The following is a 17,820-nucleotide window of genomic DNA, read 5'->3' on the forward strand; positions in this document are numbered from 1 at the left end:
TTTCATCCAGAACACTCAAGCATGAGGTGAAGAAAGGGAGCGGGTGTGGATTTCCTTTGACTTCATTCTGACATGAGGGCCACCAGGTATATAGACACTGTGAATGTGTTTGCTTGTCTGTGTGTGATTCCCCCATGCTCTCAAGGGTCAAAGCACTGTGGCTGTACTAAGGACTTGAACTTTTAAACTTGTCCACAATGCATGCCAACCACACACTGCTGCAGGGAAAAGCTCTCCTCCTCCTATATAGGGCATTTCTTTATATTGTTAAGTTAAAAATCTCTGAGGATTTGAAAGAGGCTTCTTTCCTGCCAACTTAACATCTGACCTCTATTCCCTTTGGGTTATATCTATCGATAAATAAATATTTGTGTGTAAGAGCTGTGAAGTACATTAAAATATGGTGATACCCCATTTTAGGAGCAAACCAATTTACTAGAAGAGACACTGAGTTTTATTTTATGATAATTATATAAGAAAAAGTTAAACAGCACAGGAGTGGCTATGTGATAGTATCTGGCCAGGGGTTAGTTAACTTTTTTTGTTACTACCTCAGTAGTAAGATCAGGCTGGAGAAGGGGTTTCTGTCACGAGACAGATTCATGAGAAGATGGAAGCTGGGAGTGTTTGGCACCAGGTAAATGGAAGCCAAAAACAAGGGAAAGACAAAGCAAGGGGTCTACCCTGGTGGTCGGATGCCTATCCTTCAGGAAAGCCATTACAAATTGCATCTGTAATGAGCAATGCTTTTAATCGAACATTGTAAATATAACCAAATTATTCTTGTGTATTTAAAATTGTAAATATTTAATCGATACAGCTACTTCACCCCTTTTATGTTTGTCTGTCCTTGTTTGTCCCCTCTTTGTAATGCCTTTATGGTAAATATTTATGAAATAAAGTAGTTTGCTTACCCAACCACATGGTTCCAGTTTCAGTCCCATTGTGTGGCACCTTGGGCACTATAGCCTCAGGTCGACCAAAGCCTTATGAGTAGATTTGGTAGACAGAAACTGGAAGAAGCCTGTCATGTATGTATGCATATATATGTGTGTATGCTGCATGTGAGTAAATTGTGGCCTTAATTCAACTACCATAGTTGAATGATTTTATATATATATATATATACATACATACATACAATGGGCTTCTTTCAGTCTCCATCTACCAAATCCACTCACAAGGCTTTGGTTGGCCCAAGGCTATATAGAAGAAGACATGCCTGAGGTGCCACACAGTGGGACTGAACCCAAAGCAAGCTTCTTACCACACAGCCACGCCTGTGCTTGTTGTATATGTATACATATATATATTAAACTGTCGTTAAACTGTGGCCATACTGGAGCACCACTTTGAAGAAATTTAGTCATTTAATATAAACAATTACAAAAGAGTTACCAATAGTTTCATGCCATAAAACACTAATTTGGCAGATTTATATATATAAACTTGCCATGAGTCTCCAAGCAGTCTTCATTGTAATCTCAAATGCATGATTAATTCAAAACAATGGGAATAAATAAGCCTTACATCTCACAGAATAATCTGGATACTAAAGGGTTGAAGCAGTATCATGAGTTTGGGTCTACTTACGAGGGTTTCAATTCGCTGTGTTTCTCATAGAACTGTTTCAGTTGTTGAGGGGTCTGTGCCTGGAACGGAGCCTTGCCAGTTAAACATTGAAACACAATAGTACCAATACTCCATAAGTCGGCTTTAGCATCATATTGTAGGGACATGATGACTTCAGGGGCCTGGAAAGAAGAGAGGGAGGCGTTGACTTAAGACGGATGTAAGGAGACATGGAAAGAGAAAGAGAGATTTGGGAATGTGGTTCAGTAAAACATAGATCATTATACTCACATGCATATGTGTGTGTGTGTGTGTGTGTGTGTGTGTAGATAGATAGATAGATAGACAGACAGACAGACAGAGAGGGAGACAGGCAGAGAGGGAGACAGGCAGAGAGGGAGACAGGCAGACAGAGAAGGAGACAGGCAGACAGAGAGGGAGACAGGCAGACAGAGAGGGAGACAGGCAGACAGAGAGGGAGACAGGGAGACAGAGAGGGAGACAGGCAGACAGAGAGGGAGACAGGCAGACAGATAGGGAGACAGGCAGACAGAGAGGGAGACAGGCAGACAGATAGGGAGACAGGCAGACAGAGACAGATAGACAGACAGATAAATAGACAGATATATAAATAAATAGATAAATAGACAGACAGACAGATTGATAGATGGACAGACAGACATAGATAGATATCTTTCTTTATTAGCCACGCAGGGCCGAACACAGAGGGGACAATACAAAGTAGAACTTTTCTTTTTGAAACAAAAAAAGAAAACGATTAAAAGAGATCAAAAGCTTTTGGGACATGTAAACAGCAAAATAAGACGGGGTAAAAATGTAAAACAGATTAGGTTTATCTGTGGAAAGAAAAGCCTATGGAAAAGACCATGGTAGCCTCAGGTAGGGAAAGTAATACATGAGGGCAAAGCGCTCTCTCTCTCTCTCTTTTGGATTTACAGAATCATGCTTAAAGTGGTTTCATCATTTATGCATACCATCTTTGCTACATTCACCCACCTTTTATTGAAACTTTCATGAGACAAAACTTCCCTCTCTATTCTCTCCAAGTGGTACTTGAAAAAGTTGATGCACAATTGGCCAGAGAGGAAAGTGTTTGTCTCTAAACCTTTCGCACAAGTCCACCGCACACATTCTTTCACTACAGCCACCAGCACAATGAAAACTGCCTTACCTTCCCGGTTAAAGGAAGGCGGTGGGACAATATTCATGATAGACTTGGCCAATAACTAAATTCGTCCTACATGTGACAGCAGCTGTTCAACATAAGCCCACAGGTCTGAAATGGTTGGGCACTGCATGAATGCATGCAGAACGGTTTCATCGCTCTGACCGCATCTCAGGCAAGTCGGTCCGGTGTATCTCGAATCATGCCTGTGGAGCTTATCCCAAACAGGCAATGCTTCCCAATAGCACTGCCAGGCCAGGGATCTCTAGTGATTGTACATACATACGTATGTACATAGATAGATAGATAGATAGATAGATAGATAGATATATAGATAGATAGACAGATATAGAAAAATAGATAGACATAGATAGACAGACAGATACATAGACAGGTAGATAGAGAGACAGGTAGATAAATAAACACTAATGATAAGACAGGGGACAAGAATCATACCAAAGACACAATATTCAACAGTGAGTACTCACCATGTACATTGGTGAACCACACAGTGTTGCAGCCATAACGCCATCTTGAAGAAATCTAGCAAAGCCAAAATCAGCTGGAAATAAATATATTTCAAAAAATTAATAATTAATAATTAAAGAAATAAAGAAAAAAACTACTGACTCCATCTGTACAACAACAGTTAAGTTGGTATTAACATACTGGACACACAGAGCATTAAATATACATACACATATATACATACATACGCACACGTTTGTTTTTGTGTTCAATTATAATAAAAACAATTTTACATTAATCTGATGGGTTACTTTATACTTTTGTAGAGTAGAAATTTATTATTCTTAAATGAGAATATTGTTGACAGTGACTTCAAAGTTTTGGCCAGTTAAGCCATTGTTGGACTGTTATAACTGTTATATATTGTTAATGTCATCAGAATTTTACAAACTTCCATGGGGACATGAAATAATTCTTTTTTGGAATAGTGGATCTCGAAGCACACATGTATGTAATTGATGTACGTGTGGGTCCCACAGTAGCCTTTGAATTTTCCTATCCAAAAGGGGTTTTCCAACGCCATATTTATATACACACACACATACACACGTGTGTGTGGACAGACAGAAAGAGAGATAAATGGACAGAGTGAGATAGCTAGAGAGACAGATAGACAGAGGGACAGATAGACGGAAGTAGACAGAGACAGACAGACAGATAGATACCAAAGTAACTGGTGTAGAAAGTTGGTGGAGAGCAGAGTGTAGAAATCAGACGGACACACAGATAGACAGAGCGGGTGAGTTAACTTACCAATTTTTAATTTCATCTCCGAAGGTTGTGGATTTGGTTTTGACCCCTGGCACAATAGAATGTTTTGGGGCTTCAAGTCTCTGTGTACAATTCCTTTGCCATTCAGGGCTTTCATTGCACCAGCTGCAAGCAGACAAAGTTATTCATATATACATATATATATATATATATCATCATCATCATCATCATCCTCGTTTAACGTCCGCTTTCCATGCTGGCATGGGTTGGACGATTTGACTGAGGACTGGCAAGCCAGAAGGCTGCACCAGGCTCCAATCTGATCTGGCAGAGTTTCTACAGCTGGATGCCCTTCCTAACGCCAACCACTCCGAGAGTGTAGTGGGTGCTCTTACATGCCACCGGCAATATATATCTCTTTTACTCTTTTACTTGTTTCAGTTATTTGACTGCGGCCATGCTGCTGCACTGCCTTCAGTCGAGCAAATCGACCCCAGGACTTATTCTTTCTAAGCCTAGTACTTATTCTATCGGTCTCTTTTGCCGAACCGCTAAGTTACGGGGATGCAAACACACCAGCATCGGTTGTCAAGCGATGTTGGGGGGCAAACACAGACACACAAACATATACACACACATATATATATACATATATATATACGACGGGCTTCTTTCAGTTTCCGTCTACCAAATCCACTCACAAGGCTTTGGTCGGCCCGAGGCTATAGTAGAAGACACTTGCCCAAGATGCCACGCAGTGGGACTGAACCCAGAACCATGTGGTTGGTAAGCAAGCTACTTACCACACAGCCACTCCCGCGCTATATATATATATATATATATATATATATATATATATATATATATATATATATATATATATATATATATATATACATATATATATATATAAAATACAAAAATGGGACAAGAACGCAAAACATCCAGGGGTACCTCAATTTTTATAATATCTAATTTCATGTAGGGAGAACGACTTCTTCTAGATATTTAAACTCGTGAAAAATACTTACCGATCTGGCGTAGAAATATTGCGATTGTATCTTCGCTGAGTGTCCCTTTAGCTGGAAACAGAAGACGGAATAGTGTCAGATGAAGAGAATAGACGAAATGATGCAAATAAATGCAAACAAACGAAGAAAGGTGAAACAATAATTAGATGAAAGGGGATAATTGTATTGTACAGACCAGTGGTCTTCACCCATTTTTTTTTTACCTGTGGATTCCTTTGAAGCAAACAGAGAAGACAGACGGACTAACAGACAGACAGATAAATGTATTTACCTTGAAGGTAATCAGCTAAATCTCCACCATTGCAATACTCCATCACAAGGTAGACATTGTTTGTAGTTTCCTGAATAAAGCAGAAAGAGAAATAGTAGAGATGTAGTAGTGGTGGTGCTAAAAGTAATGTTAGTGGTGGTGGTGGTGGTGGCGGTAGTAGTAGTAGTAGTGGTGGTGGTGGTGGTAGTAGTAGTAGTGGTGGTGGTGGTGCTAAAAGTAGTGTTGTTGTTGGTGGTGGTGGTGGTAGTAGTAGTAGTGGTGGTGGTGGTGATAGTAGTAGTAGTAGTGGTGGTGGTGGTGCTAAAAGTAGTGTTAGTGGTGGTGGTGGTGGTGGTGGTGGTAGTAGTAGAAGTAGAACTGATGGTGGTAGTAAAAACAGTAGTTGTAGTAGTAGTGTTAGGGGTAGTGGTGGTGGCAGTGGAACTGATAGTGGTGGTGATGGCAGTAGTAGTAGTAGTAGTAGCGGTGGTGGTGGTGGTGGTGATAGTGTGGACAGTGGGTGTTGGTCATTATGATGATGGTAGGGTAATCATTGTGGTGGTCATTGCAGTAACGTTGGTGGTAGTAGTGGTGGTGATGATAGTCGTGATGGTCACTGTCAACAATAACAGTGTCCACATGCCTACACTAACGCCATCTACACAGTCATATAGGTGCAGGCTTGACCATGTGGTTAGGAAGCTTGCTTTGTTACCATGTGGTTCCAGGTTCAGTCCCACTGTGTGGCACCTTGGGCAAGTGTCTTTTACTATGGCCATGGGCCAACTAATGCCTTGTGAGTGGATATGGTAGATGGAAACTGTGAGGAAGCTCATCATACGTATACATGTGTGTGTGTGTGTTTGTGTGTGTGTGTGTTTGTGTGTATTTGTCCCCCCTCCCCCCACTACTGCTCGACAACCGATGTTGGTGTGTTTACAACCTCATAACTTAGTGGTTCAGCAAAAAGGACCAATAGAATAAATGCCAGATTTTTTTAAAAATTTAAAAAAATAAGTAGTGAGAGTCAATTTGTTTGAATAAAAATCCCTTTGAGGCAATACTCCAGCATGGCCAGAACATTCTAATGACTGAAACAAGGATGGAAGATAAAGGTATGGAAGATAAAGGTATACAGCAACGCCACCTACAATAACAGTGTCCCCAGTGACATCATATCTACAGTAATATCACTTCCACTGATGGCGCCCCAAATGACATTACATCTACAGTTGTTGGAACTCCGTCATTTACAACGTCAAGGGTTCCAGTTGATCCGATCAACAGCTGAGCACTCCACAGACACGTGTACCCTTAACGTAGTTCTTGGGGATATTCAGCGTGACACAGTGTGTGACAAGGCTGACCCTTTGAATTACAGGCACAACAGAAACAGGAAGAAAGAGTGAGAGAAAGTTGTGGTGAAAGAGTACAGCAGGGTTCCGCCACCATCCCCTGCCAGAGCCTCGTGGAGCTTTAGGTATTTTCGCTCAATAAACACTCACAACGCCCGGTCTGGGAATCGAAACCGCAATCCTATGACCGCGAGTCCGCTGCCCTAACCACTGGGCCATTGCGCCTCAACATTTGCAGTAACACCATTTCAAATGACGGTGTACACAATGACATCACACCTACACTAAAATCACCTCCAATGACATCATGTCAATTCCCCAAGGTTACCGTCATATTGACAATAATCCAGGAACTCTACCAAAGCAACAAAAAAAAAAATCTTCCACAAGACACCAATGAGCCACACAATGACAATCTGTTTTCATAATTACTGTTGGTAATTAGCATCAGCAATTAATGAAAACAGTTTAAGTGGTACTGGCCAATATGGAGGAGGGGATAGGTTCATAATTAGGCCAAGTGGAGAAGGTCTGTCATAATTTTTTTGTGCATGAGTGTGTATGGGTGTATGTGTCTGTGTGTGTGTGTGTGTGTACATGATAGGGGGCCAGTGTTAAGGTCCCCACTAAATATCCCCTAATAAATTCCACTTACCTTACAATCCAACAATGCCACAACATTTTCATGATGTAATCCTGATAATTCCTGCAAACATAAAAAACATTATTATTATTATAATTATTATTATTATTATTATCGTCTCCTTCATTGGACACTTGTGCCGCAGCTTCGCGTTCCTGGCACTTGTGCCGCAGCTTCACGTTCCTGGCACTTGTGCCGCAGCTTCGCGTTCCTGGCACTTGTGCCGCAACTTCACATTCCTGGCACTTGTGCCGGTGGCACATAAAAAGTCATTCGAGCGAGATCGTTGCCAGTGCCGCTAGACTGGCTCCTGTGCAGGTGGCACGTAAAATACACCATTTTGAGTGTGGCCGTTGCCAGTACCGCCTGACTGGCCTTCGTGCGGGTGGCACGTAAAAGCACCCACTACACTCTCGGAATGGTTGGCGTTAGGAAGGGCATCCAGCTGTAGAAACTCTGCCAAATCAGACTGGAGCTTGGTGTAGCCATCTGGTTTCACCAGTCCTCAGTCAAATCGTCCAACCCATGCTAGCATGGAAGGCGGACGTTAAACGATGATGATGATGATGACAGTAGTGGTGGTGGTTATGGGGGTAGTAGTAAAAGTGATAATGTTGGAGGTAAAAGTACAAATAATGGTGGTGGTGGTGGTGGTGGTGGTAAGGCTGGGGGGGCTTATACACAGTAGTGATGGTCATGATGATGGTGGTGGTGGTGATGGTGGTGGTGGTAGTAGTAGTGATGATAAAAGTGATTCTACAATGGAGGTGATGGTGGTGGTGGTGGTAACGATGGTGTGGTGATGATGACAATTGTAGTGATGATGGTTGCGGAAGTGGTGGTGGTGGTGACGACGATGGTGATGGTAGTTGTGGTGAAGTTGATGATGATGATGGTGATGATGATGATGGTGGTGGTGGTGGAAGCAATGGTAACAATGGTGGTGGTAGTAAGTGATGATGGTCATGGTGATGGTGTGAGTGGAGACACTGACCACAATGACATGAAGATGATGGCAGTGATGATGATGATGATGATGATGATGATGATGGTGGTGATGATGATGAGGAGGAGGATGAGGATGATGATGAGGATGATGAGGATGATGATGATGATGAGGATGATGATGAGGATGATGATGATGAGGATGATGATGATGATGATGGTGATGATGATGATGAGGAGGATGATGATGATGATGATGATGATGATGGTGATGATGATGATGATGATGATGATGATGATGACGATGATGAGGATGGCGGTGAAGCTAAATGGTAACTTTAACGATGGCACTGACCTTAAGAATCTTTATTTCCTTGCTCAGGAGACTCTGAGACTTCCCCAAGTTCTTTTTGGTGATGCTTTTGATAGCAACGGTCGTACAGGGTCGCTGGAACGAGAAAACAAACCATACATTGCAGTTAGACAAGACAAACAGACAGACACGCGTGTGTATACAGAAAAATGCAGGAATGGTGACACAAGCTGTGTGTATGTATATATATATATATATATATATATATATATATATATATATATATATATATATATATATATATGTATATATATATATATAGGTTCAAAAAAGGAAAAAGACAAAAAAATAACAACAACGTGAGGACGTGATACAGATTGTGTTACTAGACGCTCGGGAAAGGAAAGAGAGAGAGAGCATGACGTTTCGAGCGGAGCTCTTCGTCGTTAACAAAGAAAGTCCAAAGGGAAAAACGGAGGAAGAAAAATCTCCACCGATATCCACGAGGTTACATATATATATTCTTTAATTTTAGTTGTCATAATCATTTGACTGTGGCCAAGCTGGGGCACTGTCTTGAAGGGTTTTAGCTGAATGAATCGACCCCAGAAGTATTTATTCTTATTTTAAAGCCTGGTACTTATTCTATCAGTCTCTTTTGTGAAATCGTTAAGTTACAGGGATGTAATCACACTGACACCGGTTATCAAGCAGTGGTAGGGGACAAACACAGATGACACAAAGACATGCACAAATATATATATATACGATGGGCTTCTTTCATTTTCCACCTACTAAATCCACTCACAAGGCTGTAGTTGGCCCAAGGCTATAGTAAAAGACTTGCCCATGGTGCCATGCAGTGGGACTGAACCCGAAACCACGTGGTCAGAGACCAAAGTTCTGACCACACAACCACACATTTACATATAAAATAGGTAAGAATATGTCAGAAAGGCATATATAATATACAAGGCAGTGAGCTGGCAGAAGCATGAGTACGCCGGGCAAAATGCTTAGCGGTATTTTGTCTGCCGTTACGTTCTTAGTTCAAATTCCGCCAAGGTCGACTTTGCCTTTCATCCTTTCGGGGTCGATTAAATAAGTACCAGTTACGCACTGGGGTCAATATAATCAGCTTAATCTGTTTGTCTGTCCTTGTTTGTCCCCTCTGTGTATAACCCCTTGTGGGCAGTAAAGAAATAGGTATTTTGTCTGCCGTTACGTTCTTAGTTCAAATTCCGCCAAGGTCAACTTTGCCTTTCATCCTTTCGGGGTTGATAAATTAAGTACCAGTTACGCACTGGGATCGATGTAATTGACTTAATCTCTTTGTCTGTCCTTGGTTGTCCCCTCTATGTTTAGCCCCTTGTGGGCAATAAAGAAATAAGAAAGGCATATATAATAGAGACAATTATTGCTCAAATGGGGCCCAGAGACCCAAAATCTGGGCGCTGAAGGAAGAGATATGGATGGAATCTAGGCAAACTAAAGTTGACACTTTAGGCAATGCAGTGGTCAAGCAAATGAAAGTACAATGAAAAGATGGACAATTGGTTGCTAATGGCATCCAAACATTTATAAAATCATTATACAGGAGAGTATGTGTGTGTGTGTGTGTGTGTGTGTGTGAGAGAGAGAGAGAGAGAGAGAAACTGGAATATCAAGAAAGCAAGATCTCATTGAAAACGTCCACAAATAGGCAGACATCCTGGAAATTCCTACTCTCATCACAGATAGGTGTGGTCATGTGGTAAGAAGCTTGGAGCCAAAAACAAGGGAAAGAAAAAGCAAGGGGTCTACCCTGGTGGTCGGATGCCTATCCTTCAGGAAAGCCATTACAAATTGCATCTATAATGAGCAATGCTTTAATCGAACATTGTAAATAATTTTTATTGTGTATTTAAATTTGTAAATATTTAATCGATACAGCTACTTCACCCCTTTCATGTTTGTCTGTCCTTGTTCGTCCCCTCTTTGCAATGCCTTTATGGCAAATATTTATGAAATAAAGTAGCTTGCTTACCAACCACATGGTTCCAGTTTCAGTCCCCGCTTTGTGGCCAAGGCCTTGGGTAAGTGTTTTCTACTATAGCCTTAGGCCAACCAAAGCCCTGTGAGTAAATTTGGTAGACGGAAACTGAAAGAAGCCCATCATATGTGTGTGTGTGTGTGTGTGTGTGTGATGTTTGTCCTCCACCACTGCTTGACGAGGTAGTGGTTTGTTTATGTTCCTATAACATAGCAGCTCAGCAACAGAGACCAACAGAATAAGTAAAAGAAAATACAGAGGATCAGTTAATTATGATCTTATTTAACATATTCCCCTCTCAGACTCACCCACTTATTGCAGCAGTCCTTCAGTTTTTCTAAGCCCTGTAAAAGAACTGGGAAGGTTGGGCTTCCAACCAGGCCTTTTGCGATACCCTTAAAGCCAGGAAGTGCTCAGCATGCCTTCATATACATACACACAAGCTTCTTCCAGTTTCCTTCCACCAAATCCACTCACAAGGCTTTTAGTTGGCCAGAGGCTAAATAAGACACTTGCCCAAGATACCATGTAGTGGGACTGGACCTGGGACCACATAGTTGGGAGCAAACTCCTTACCACACATCCACACCTGCACCTATATACATGTGTGTATATTTCATATTACAAGCATCACTATTACACACCTAAAAACATTACACATCACTGTATAACACGCCTAGAACACTATGCATCCTGGATCTGTATGTGACCACTTGGCCAGCTAGAAACAACAGCTAAATTTCCTTTAAATCAAGAACTCACTAAAAAACAGGTGATAGGTGGATACTCTTTTACTCTTTTAATTGTTTCAGTCATTTGACTGTGGCCATGCTGGAGCACCGCCTTTAATCGAGGATATCGACCCCAGGACTTATTCCTTGGAAGCCTAGTACTTATTCTATCGGCCTCTTTTGCCGAACCGCTAAGTTACAGGGACATAAACACACCAGCATCGGTTGTCAAGCGATGTTGGGGGGACAAACACAGACACACAAACACACATACATATATATATATATATATATATATATATATATATATATATATATACGACGGGCTTCTTTCAGATTCCGCCTACCAAATCCACTCACAAGGCTTTGGTTGGCCCGAGGCTATAGTAGAAGACACTTGCCCAAGGTGCCACGCAGTGGGACTGAACCCGGAACCATGTGGTTCGTACGCAAGCTACTTACCACACAGCCACTCTTACGCTTATGGAAAATAATGTAAGTATTAAGTACATGACAGGATGGGCGTGGCTGGAATGTCTTACTGGGTGACCACATTGCTTAGTGCACTGGTTCCTCTTGGCCACTAGCCAGACTGGTTACAGGTATGCGTAGGTGGAAGGGAGGGCGATTGTAGTTCTAGTGATGGTTGTGGTGGTGGTGATGGTTGTAGTTCTAGCGGTGGTTGCAGTGGTAGTGGCAGTTGGGGTTGCAGTGGTAGTGGCGGTTGTAGTGGTGGCGGTGGCGGTGGTGGTTGATGTTGTGATGGTTGTTGATGTTGTTGTTGTGGTGGTGGTGGTGGTGGTGGTGGTGGTTTGGTGGTTGGGGGGAAGGAAACAGTATGGTCATGGGCTTGACTGTAACAGTTTTTAAAAGCCAGACAGGAGAGAAAGAGAGAGAGAGAGAGAGCAAGAGAGGTCAATTAGTGCAACTGGAAACCCTGTGTGTGAGTGGACATTAGGAATGTGGACTGAGGCCAGAGCGAAAGTGTATGAGTGGGGAGACAAGAGGACAAAGGAGTAAAACCACACCATAGTTGGTCTCAATGTAGGTAGCTTGACCTGGTAGAAATAGCAGCCAAATCTCCCTCAAACCACACCCTACTATCTTATCTATGTATATATGTATGTATGAGCCAATGAGGGAGACCTCTACATGATAGCTAGATTTAGTAGAAATAGCAACCAAATTTCCCTCAAATCATACCCTACTATCCTATCTTTGTATATATGTATATATGAGCCAATGTATATATGTATATATGTATATATGAGCCAATACCTCTACATGGTAGCTAGACTTGGAAGAAATAACAGCCAAATCTCCCTCAGATCACTCCCTACTCTCAGCACCCACTACACTCTCGGAGTGGTTGGCGTTAGGAAGGGCATCCAGCTGTAGAAGCTCTGCCAAATTAGATTGGAGCCTGGTGTTGCCATCCGGTTTCACCAGTCCTCAGTCAAATCGTCCAACCCATGCTAGCATGGAAAGCGGACGTTAAACGATGATGATGATGATGATGATATATATATATAAAACAGATAATAAATGTGTATATGCATATATACGTACAGGTATGTGCATACCTACATCTACCTGTATATATAGATGCATATCTGGGTACAGGACGTTGCAAACAAAACGTAGACAAGAAAATAATAATAACCAGAGTACAGAAAACACACAGGCCACATAGAGAACATTTTCCTTCATCAGCTACCCCCATTCTAACACTATATATATGTATGTATGAATCAATGAGGGAGATCTCTAATTGGCAGCTAGACCTTGTAGAAATAGCAGCCAAGTCTCCCTCAAATCACATATATATATATATATATATATATATATATATATATATATATATTTGTAGATGTGTGTATGGTTGTAAACGAGTGTCGCCATCATACAAGCAGTGTTATTTGTTTCCAATCTTTCACAAAAGCAGGTCTGGCCATGACGAAATATTACCTTTCTTGGTAACAGATGAGGGTTGGTGATAGGGAAGGCGTCCAGCCTTAGATAATCTGCCTCTGCAAATTCCATGCAATCCATGCCAGCACGGAAAAGCAGATATTAAATGATGATGATGATGATGAGGGGGAGGAGGAGATGTAAGTTGATGATTATGATGATGGTGGTGATGGGAATGATGGTATTAAGTTAATTAGGTCAACTGTAAAGCCAATAAATCTCTGTCAGTGTTTCATTGGACAATAGCAAAGGGGGCCCTGGTGGAAATAGATACCTCGTTAGGCTTCTGGTTGGCGTAATTAGGGCAATTAACTATAATCACCCACACCACTCGCAATCATTCTGTTCTTTATCGCTAATTGCAGTTCAGGTGTTTAGATAAGAATGGTTTTAATATATTGATGGGGGGGTGGATTAGCGGAGATTAGGGTTTGGCAGGAAGAGGAGAATTTTGCAGGGGGTGGGGAGAGGAAAAGAGGGAGACGAGGAGTAGGAGGATGAAGGGATCAATGAGTGGTGGTGGTAGTGTGGAGGAACAGGTATTGAGAGTACACAAACACCCATACCCACATTGCAGGCAGATACATACATACATACATACATACATACATACACATACATACACATATATATATATATATATATATATATATATATATATATATATATATATATATATATATATATATATATTTGTTACATGTTGTTATTGTTTTTGTTGAATAAAATTTGTTGAAAAAAAAGCCGTAATAATTATGCACCAACCCAATATATGTGTGTGTATGTGTACTGGAGCCATATCGAGAATAACCAGCCGAAATTGCAAAGATAATCTGGATTTCGACTGAAGAAAGAAAACTCCGAATGGCCTATCCTTATCTTCTTTGTATCATCTATCTGGGTGTCTTGTCCCTTTCTTGAATCACCTAACTGTCTGGATGTTTTGCGTTCTTGTCCCATTCTGTATTATATATATATATATATATATATATATATATATATATATATGTATATATATATATATATATCGACAGTGCATCGTATATGCAACAAAGAAGTACACTCTAAAGCATTAAGCAGTAATGTATTTTAGATGCAGCTGAAGAGTTCTACATCTTTGGTCTTAAAGCCTGACAATCCATCCATGGGACTAGGCCCCTTATGGAAGCAAAACCATCGGTCACTCTATGACCAGACATAGGCTTAACTGCACGTAAATATACATATACATATATATATATTCCGTGTTTTTCTCCTTGTCTCCGTATTCTTTCTGTTGAAGAGCGTAGCTCGAAACGTCAAAGACTTTCCGTATTCCCGAGCGTCATACTAATACATCCTTTTGTTATTTACACCACCTGTCCTCGTCTGTTGTTATTATTTGTATATTCTCCCATATATATATATATATATATATATATATATATATATAAGCTTACAAACATACATATATATATACACACACACATACATACACAACACACATACATACATACATACACATGCCAGATACAGGTCTGACAAATGTATACGTAAACATGTATATGTACATGCATATATACACACATATTCATGCATGCACAATTTAATAAGTATGCACACACATACCCTAGAGTTTTGGCATATAAATATATACACATGCATACACACGTAACACACACACACACACATATATATATACATACACCATATATATATATATATACCCCCACACACACACATACATGCCCAGAGTTTCGGCATATGAATATATAGACATGCATACACAACTTCCCAACACACACACACACACACACATACGTACATACCCAACGTTTCGGCATATAAATATATATACACATATACACAACTTCCTAACAGACACACAGGTAATATTATACTACAGATGTGTAAGTCAGCAGAAACTAACAGCTGTGGAGATAACAGTACAGACTACAACCATCACTACCACCACCGCCACCACCACCACCACCACCACCACCACCATTTACCTGCAGTGGTTGTTTTCAAGATCAACTAATTCTCGTTAAGTTACCTGAGATGTTGATGGAGATAGAGTAGGGTGGATGGGGTGATAGAACAGGTTACTTGGTTGTGGTGGTGGTGTAGGAGCGGAGGGAGGGGGGAGTAGAACAGAGTAGAGTTTGTATGAAATAACTGTTGCTAGTCACTAACAGTCTACCAAGGAGTACAGGGAGGTGAGATTGTCGATGACTGGGTATAGTGGCAGTATCTACTATAAAGGAGACCACCAACCCTCAAAAACTATCACACATGCACCCTTTTTTCCCCCTAACATTTCAAGACAGCTTCCCCCAACAATTCAACAAAATTTTTTAAAACCATGAAAAAATTTGCTGCTGACAGAGTGATTTGGCTGCTATTTCTAACAGGACTAGCCACCATGTAAAGGTCTCCCTCGTTGCTTCATGCGATATATATATATATATATATATCTTTTACTATTTTACTTGCTTCAGTTATTCGAATGTGGCCATGCTGGAGCACTGCCTTTTAGTCGAGAAAATCGACCCCAGGACTTATTCTTTGTAAGCCTGGTACTTATTCTATCGGCCTCTTTTTGCCGAACCGCTAAGTGACAGGGACGTAAACACACCAGCATCAGTTGTCAAGCGATGGTGGTGGGGTACAAACACAGACACACAAACATACACACACACATACATATATATGCATATATACGACGGGCTTCTTTCAGTTTCCGTCTACCAAATCCACTCACAAGGCTTTGGTCGGCCCGAGGCAATAGTAGAAGACACTTGCCCAAGGTGCCATGCAGTGGGACTGAACCCAGAACCATGTGGTTGGTAAGCAAGCTACTTACCACACAGCCACTCCCGCGCCTATATATATATATATATATATATATATATATATATATATATATATATAAACCACCAAACCATACACACACACACACACACATACATACGCACACACACGTTCTGTTATCACACACACACTCGCAGACTTTCGCAAACGCACAGATTCATCTCCCTTTTTCACTCTCCTATCTTAGAAAGAACTTTTCCCCCACCACCTCCTCTTCCGGTCTTTTCATCATGTAACCTCGTGGGCATCGGTACCATTTTCCTCTTTCTTCGTTCTTCCATTCTCCGAACTTTCCATCTTTCCGACGAAGGGCTACGCCCGAAACGTCATACACTCTCTCTTTCCTTTCCTGAGCGTCCAATAATACTATCCATATCACGTCCTCACTTTGTTGTTTTTTTGTTTTTTTGTTATTGTTTTTTTTAACTATATATATATATATATATATATATATATATATATATATATATAGGATATAGGCAGGGTTGGACAAAAGCAGGCTGTTTTAGCTTAATGGTAAAGTACTTAGCCAGTATCTGAGGGGTACAGGTTCAAGTCTTGTAGCTGTCTGCTGACAACGTTTTTTTTTTTCTGTCTTACAAGGTTAAAAAATACCCAATCTTTCTGCTGTGCCTGATGAGTTAGGTTCAATGAATGAGCCTACAAGACATTAGCTTACGGAGAATAGGGAGGGCATGAAGCCATAAAAAAAACCCTGTCGAAACAGAGGCATAACTACAGGGTTTTACCCCCCAGACTTTGGGAGGTCATAACTTTCAGAAAAATGAATATTTTTTAATGAAATTTTCTATGCATATAGTATTTACTATGTAGAATCCGAATATACAAAACACGACCTCCCAAAGTCTGGGGTGTAAAACCCTGTAGTTATGCCGAAACAGACACAGAAGTTTGGTGCAGGTTTCTGCCTGACCGGCCCCCTGTCAAACTGTCCCACCCATTAAGATGGACGTAATTAATGCCGCCAAGCATTTTGCTCTGCATGCTAACGATTCTGCCAGCTCGCCGCCTTAATAATAATAATAATAATAATAATAATAATAATAATAATAATAATAATACAACAGGCATGATAGAGCTGCACAATATATTCACTGGGTAATATGCAAAAACCTGGACTTGCCCCATGATAAAAACTGGTGGGAACACAAACCACCCCCAGTACTTGAAAATGATCACATTGCACTCCTCTGGAACTTCACCATTCAAACTGACAGAAAGATAGACGCAAATAGGCCAGACATCATACTGAAAGACTTCAGACAAAAATCATGCCTCCTCATTGATATGACTGTCCCAATCGATATAAACGTATCTGTCAAGACCTACCAAAAACTGAGCAAATATAAAGATCTTGAAATAGAAATTAGCAAAATGTGGAACCTGAAGACGAAAACAATACCTATTGTCATAGGTGCCCTGGGAATGACAGCGAAACGGGCTGATTACTACCTAGCTCAGATACCAGGAAACCCCAAAATGGCTGAAGTTCAAAAGATAGTGCTCATGGGAACTGCCCATATCCTACGTAAAATACTGTCTATGTGATCTCAAATTTTAAAGCAAACATAATTTTCTTATGGTTTCTTAAACATTCACTTGAACAAAATTGTACAAACCCAAATATATGGTACCCTAGGCATAACACCTACATGAACTTCTAACTTGTTGTCTCTTG

The 17,820-nt window shown here is 40.8% G+C and overlaps 1 protein-coding gene across 1 annotated transcript in view; it reads right to left on the reverse strand.

Moving 5' to 3' along the window:
* The window catches only part of LOC106876056 (serine/threonine-protein kinase unc-51), a 115,916-nt gene that overhangs the window by 73,549 nt on the left and 24,547 nt on the right, over window positions 1–17,820 (reverse strand). Inside the window, exons 3-9 of the mRNA XM_089346187.1 lie at window positions 8,577–8,669; window positions 7,289–7,339; window positions 5,300–5,369; window positions 5,029–5,079; window positions 4,040–4,162; window positions 3,247–3,320; window positions 1,594–1,754 (exon numbers count right to left, since the gene is read on the reverse strand). Coding sequence (XP_089202313.1) covers window positions 1,594–1,754; window positions 3,247–3,320; window positions 4,040–4,162; window positions 5,029–5,079; window positions 5,300–5,369; window positions 7,289–7,339; window positions 8,577–8,669 — 623 coding nt within the window. The remainder of the gene's footprint in view (window positions 1–1,593; window positions 1,755–3,246; window positions 3,321–4,039; window positions 4,163–5,028; window positions 5,080–5,299; window positions 5,370–7,288; window positions 7,340–8,576; window positions 8,670–17,820) is intronic.

The sequence above is a fragment of the Octopus bimaculoides genome, chromosome 30 (genome assembly GCF_046866305.1).
Source record: "Octopus bimaculoides isolate indiv1 chromosome 30, ASM4686630v1, whole genome shotgun sequence".
Lineage (NCBI taxonomy): Eukaryota > Metazoa > Mollusca > Cephalopoda > Octopoda > Octopodidae > Octopus > Octopus bimaculoides.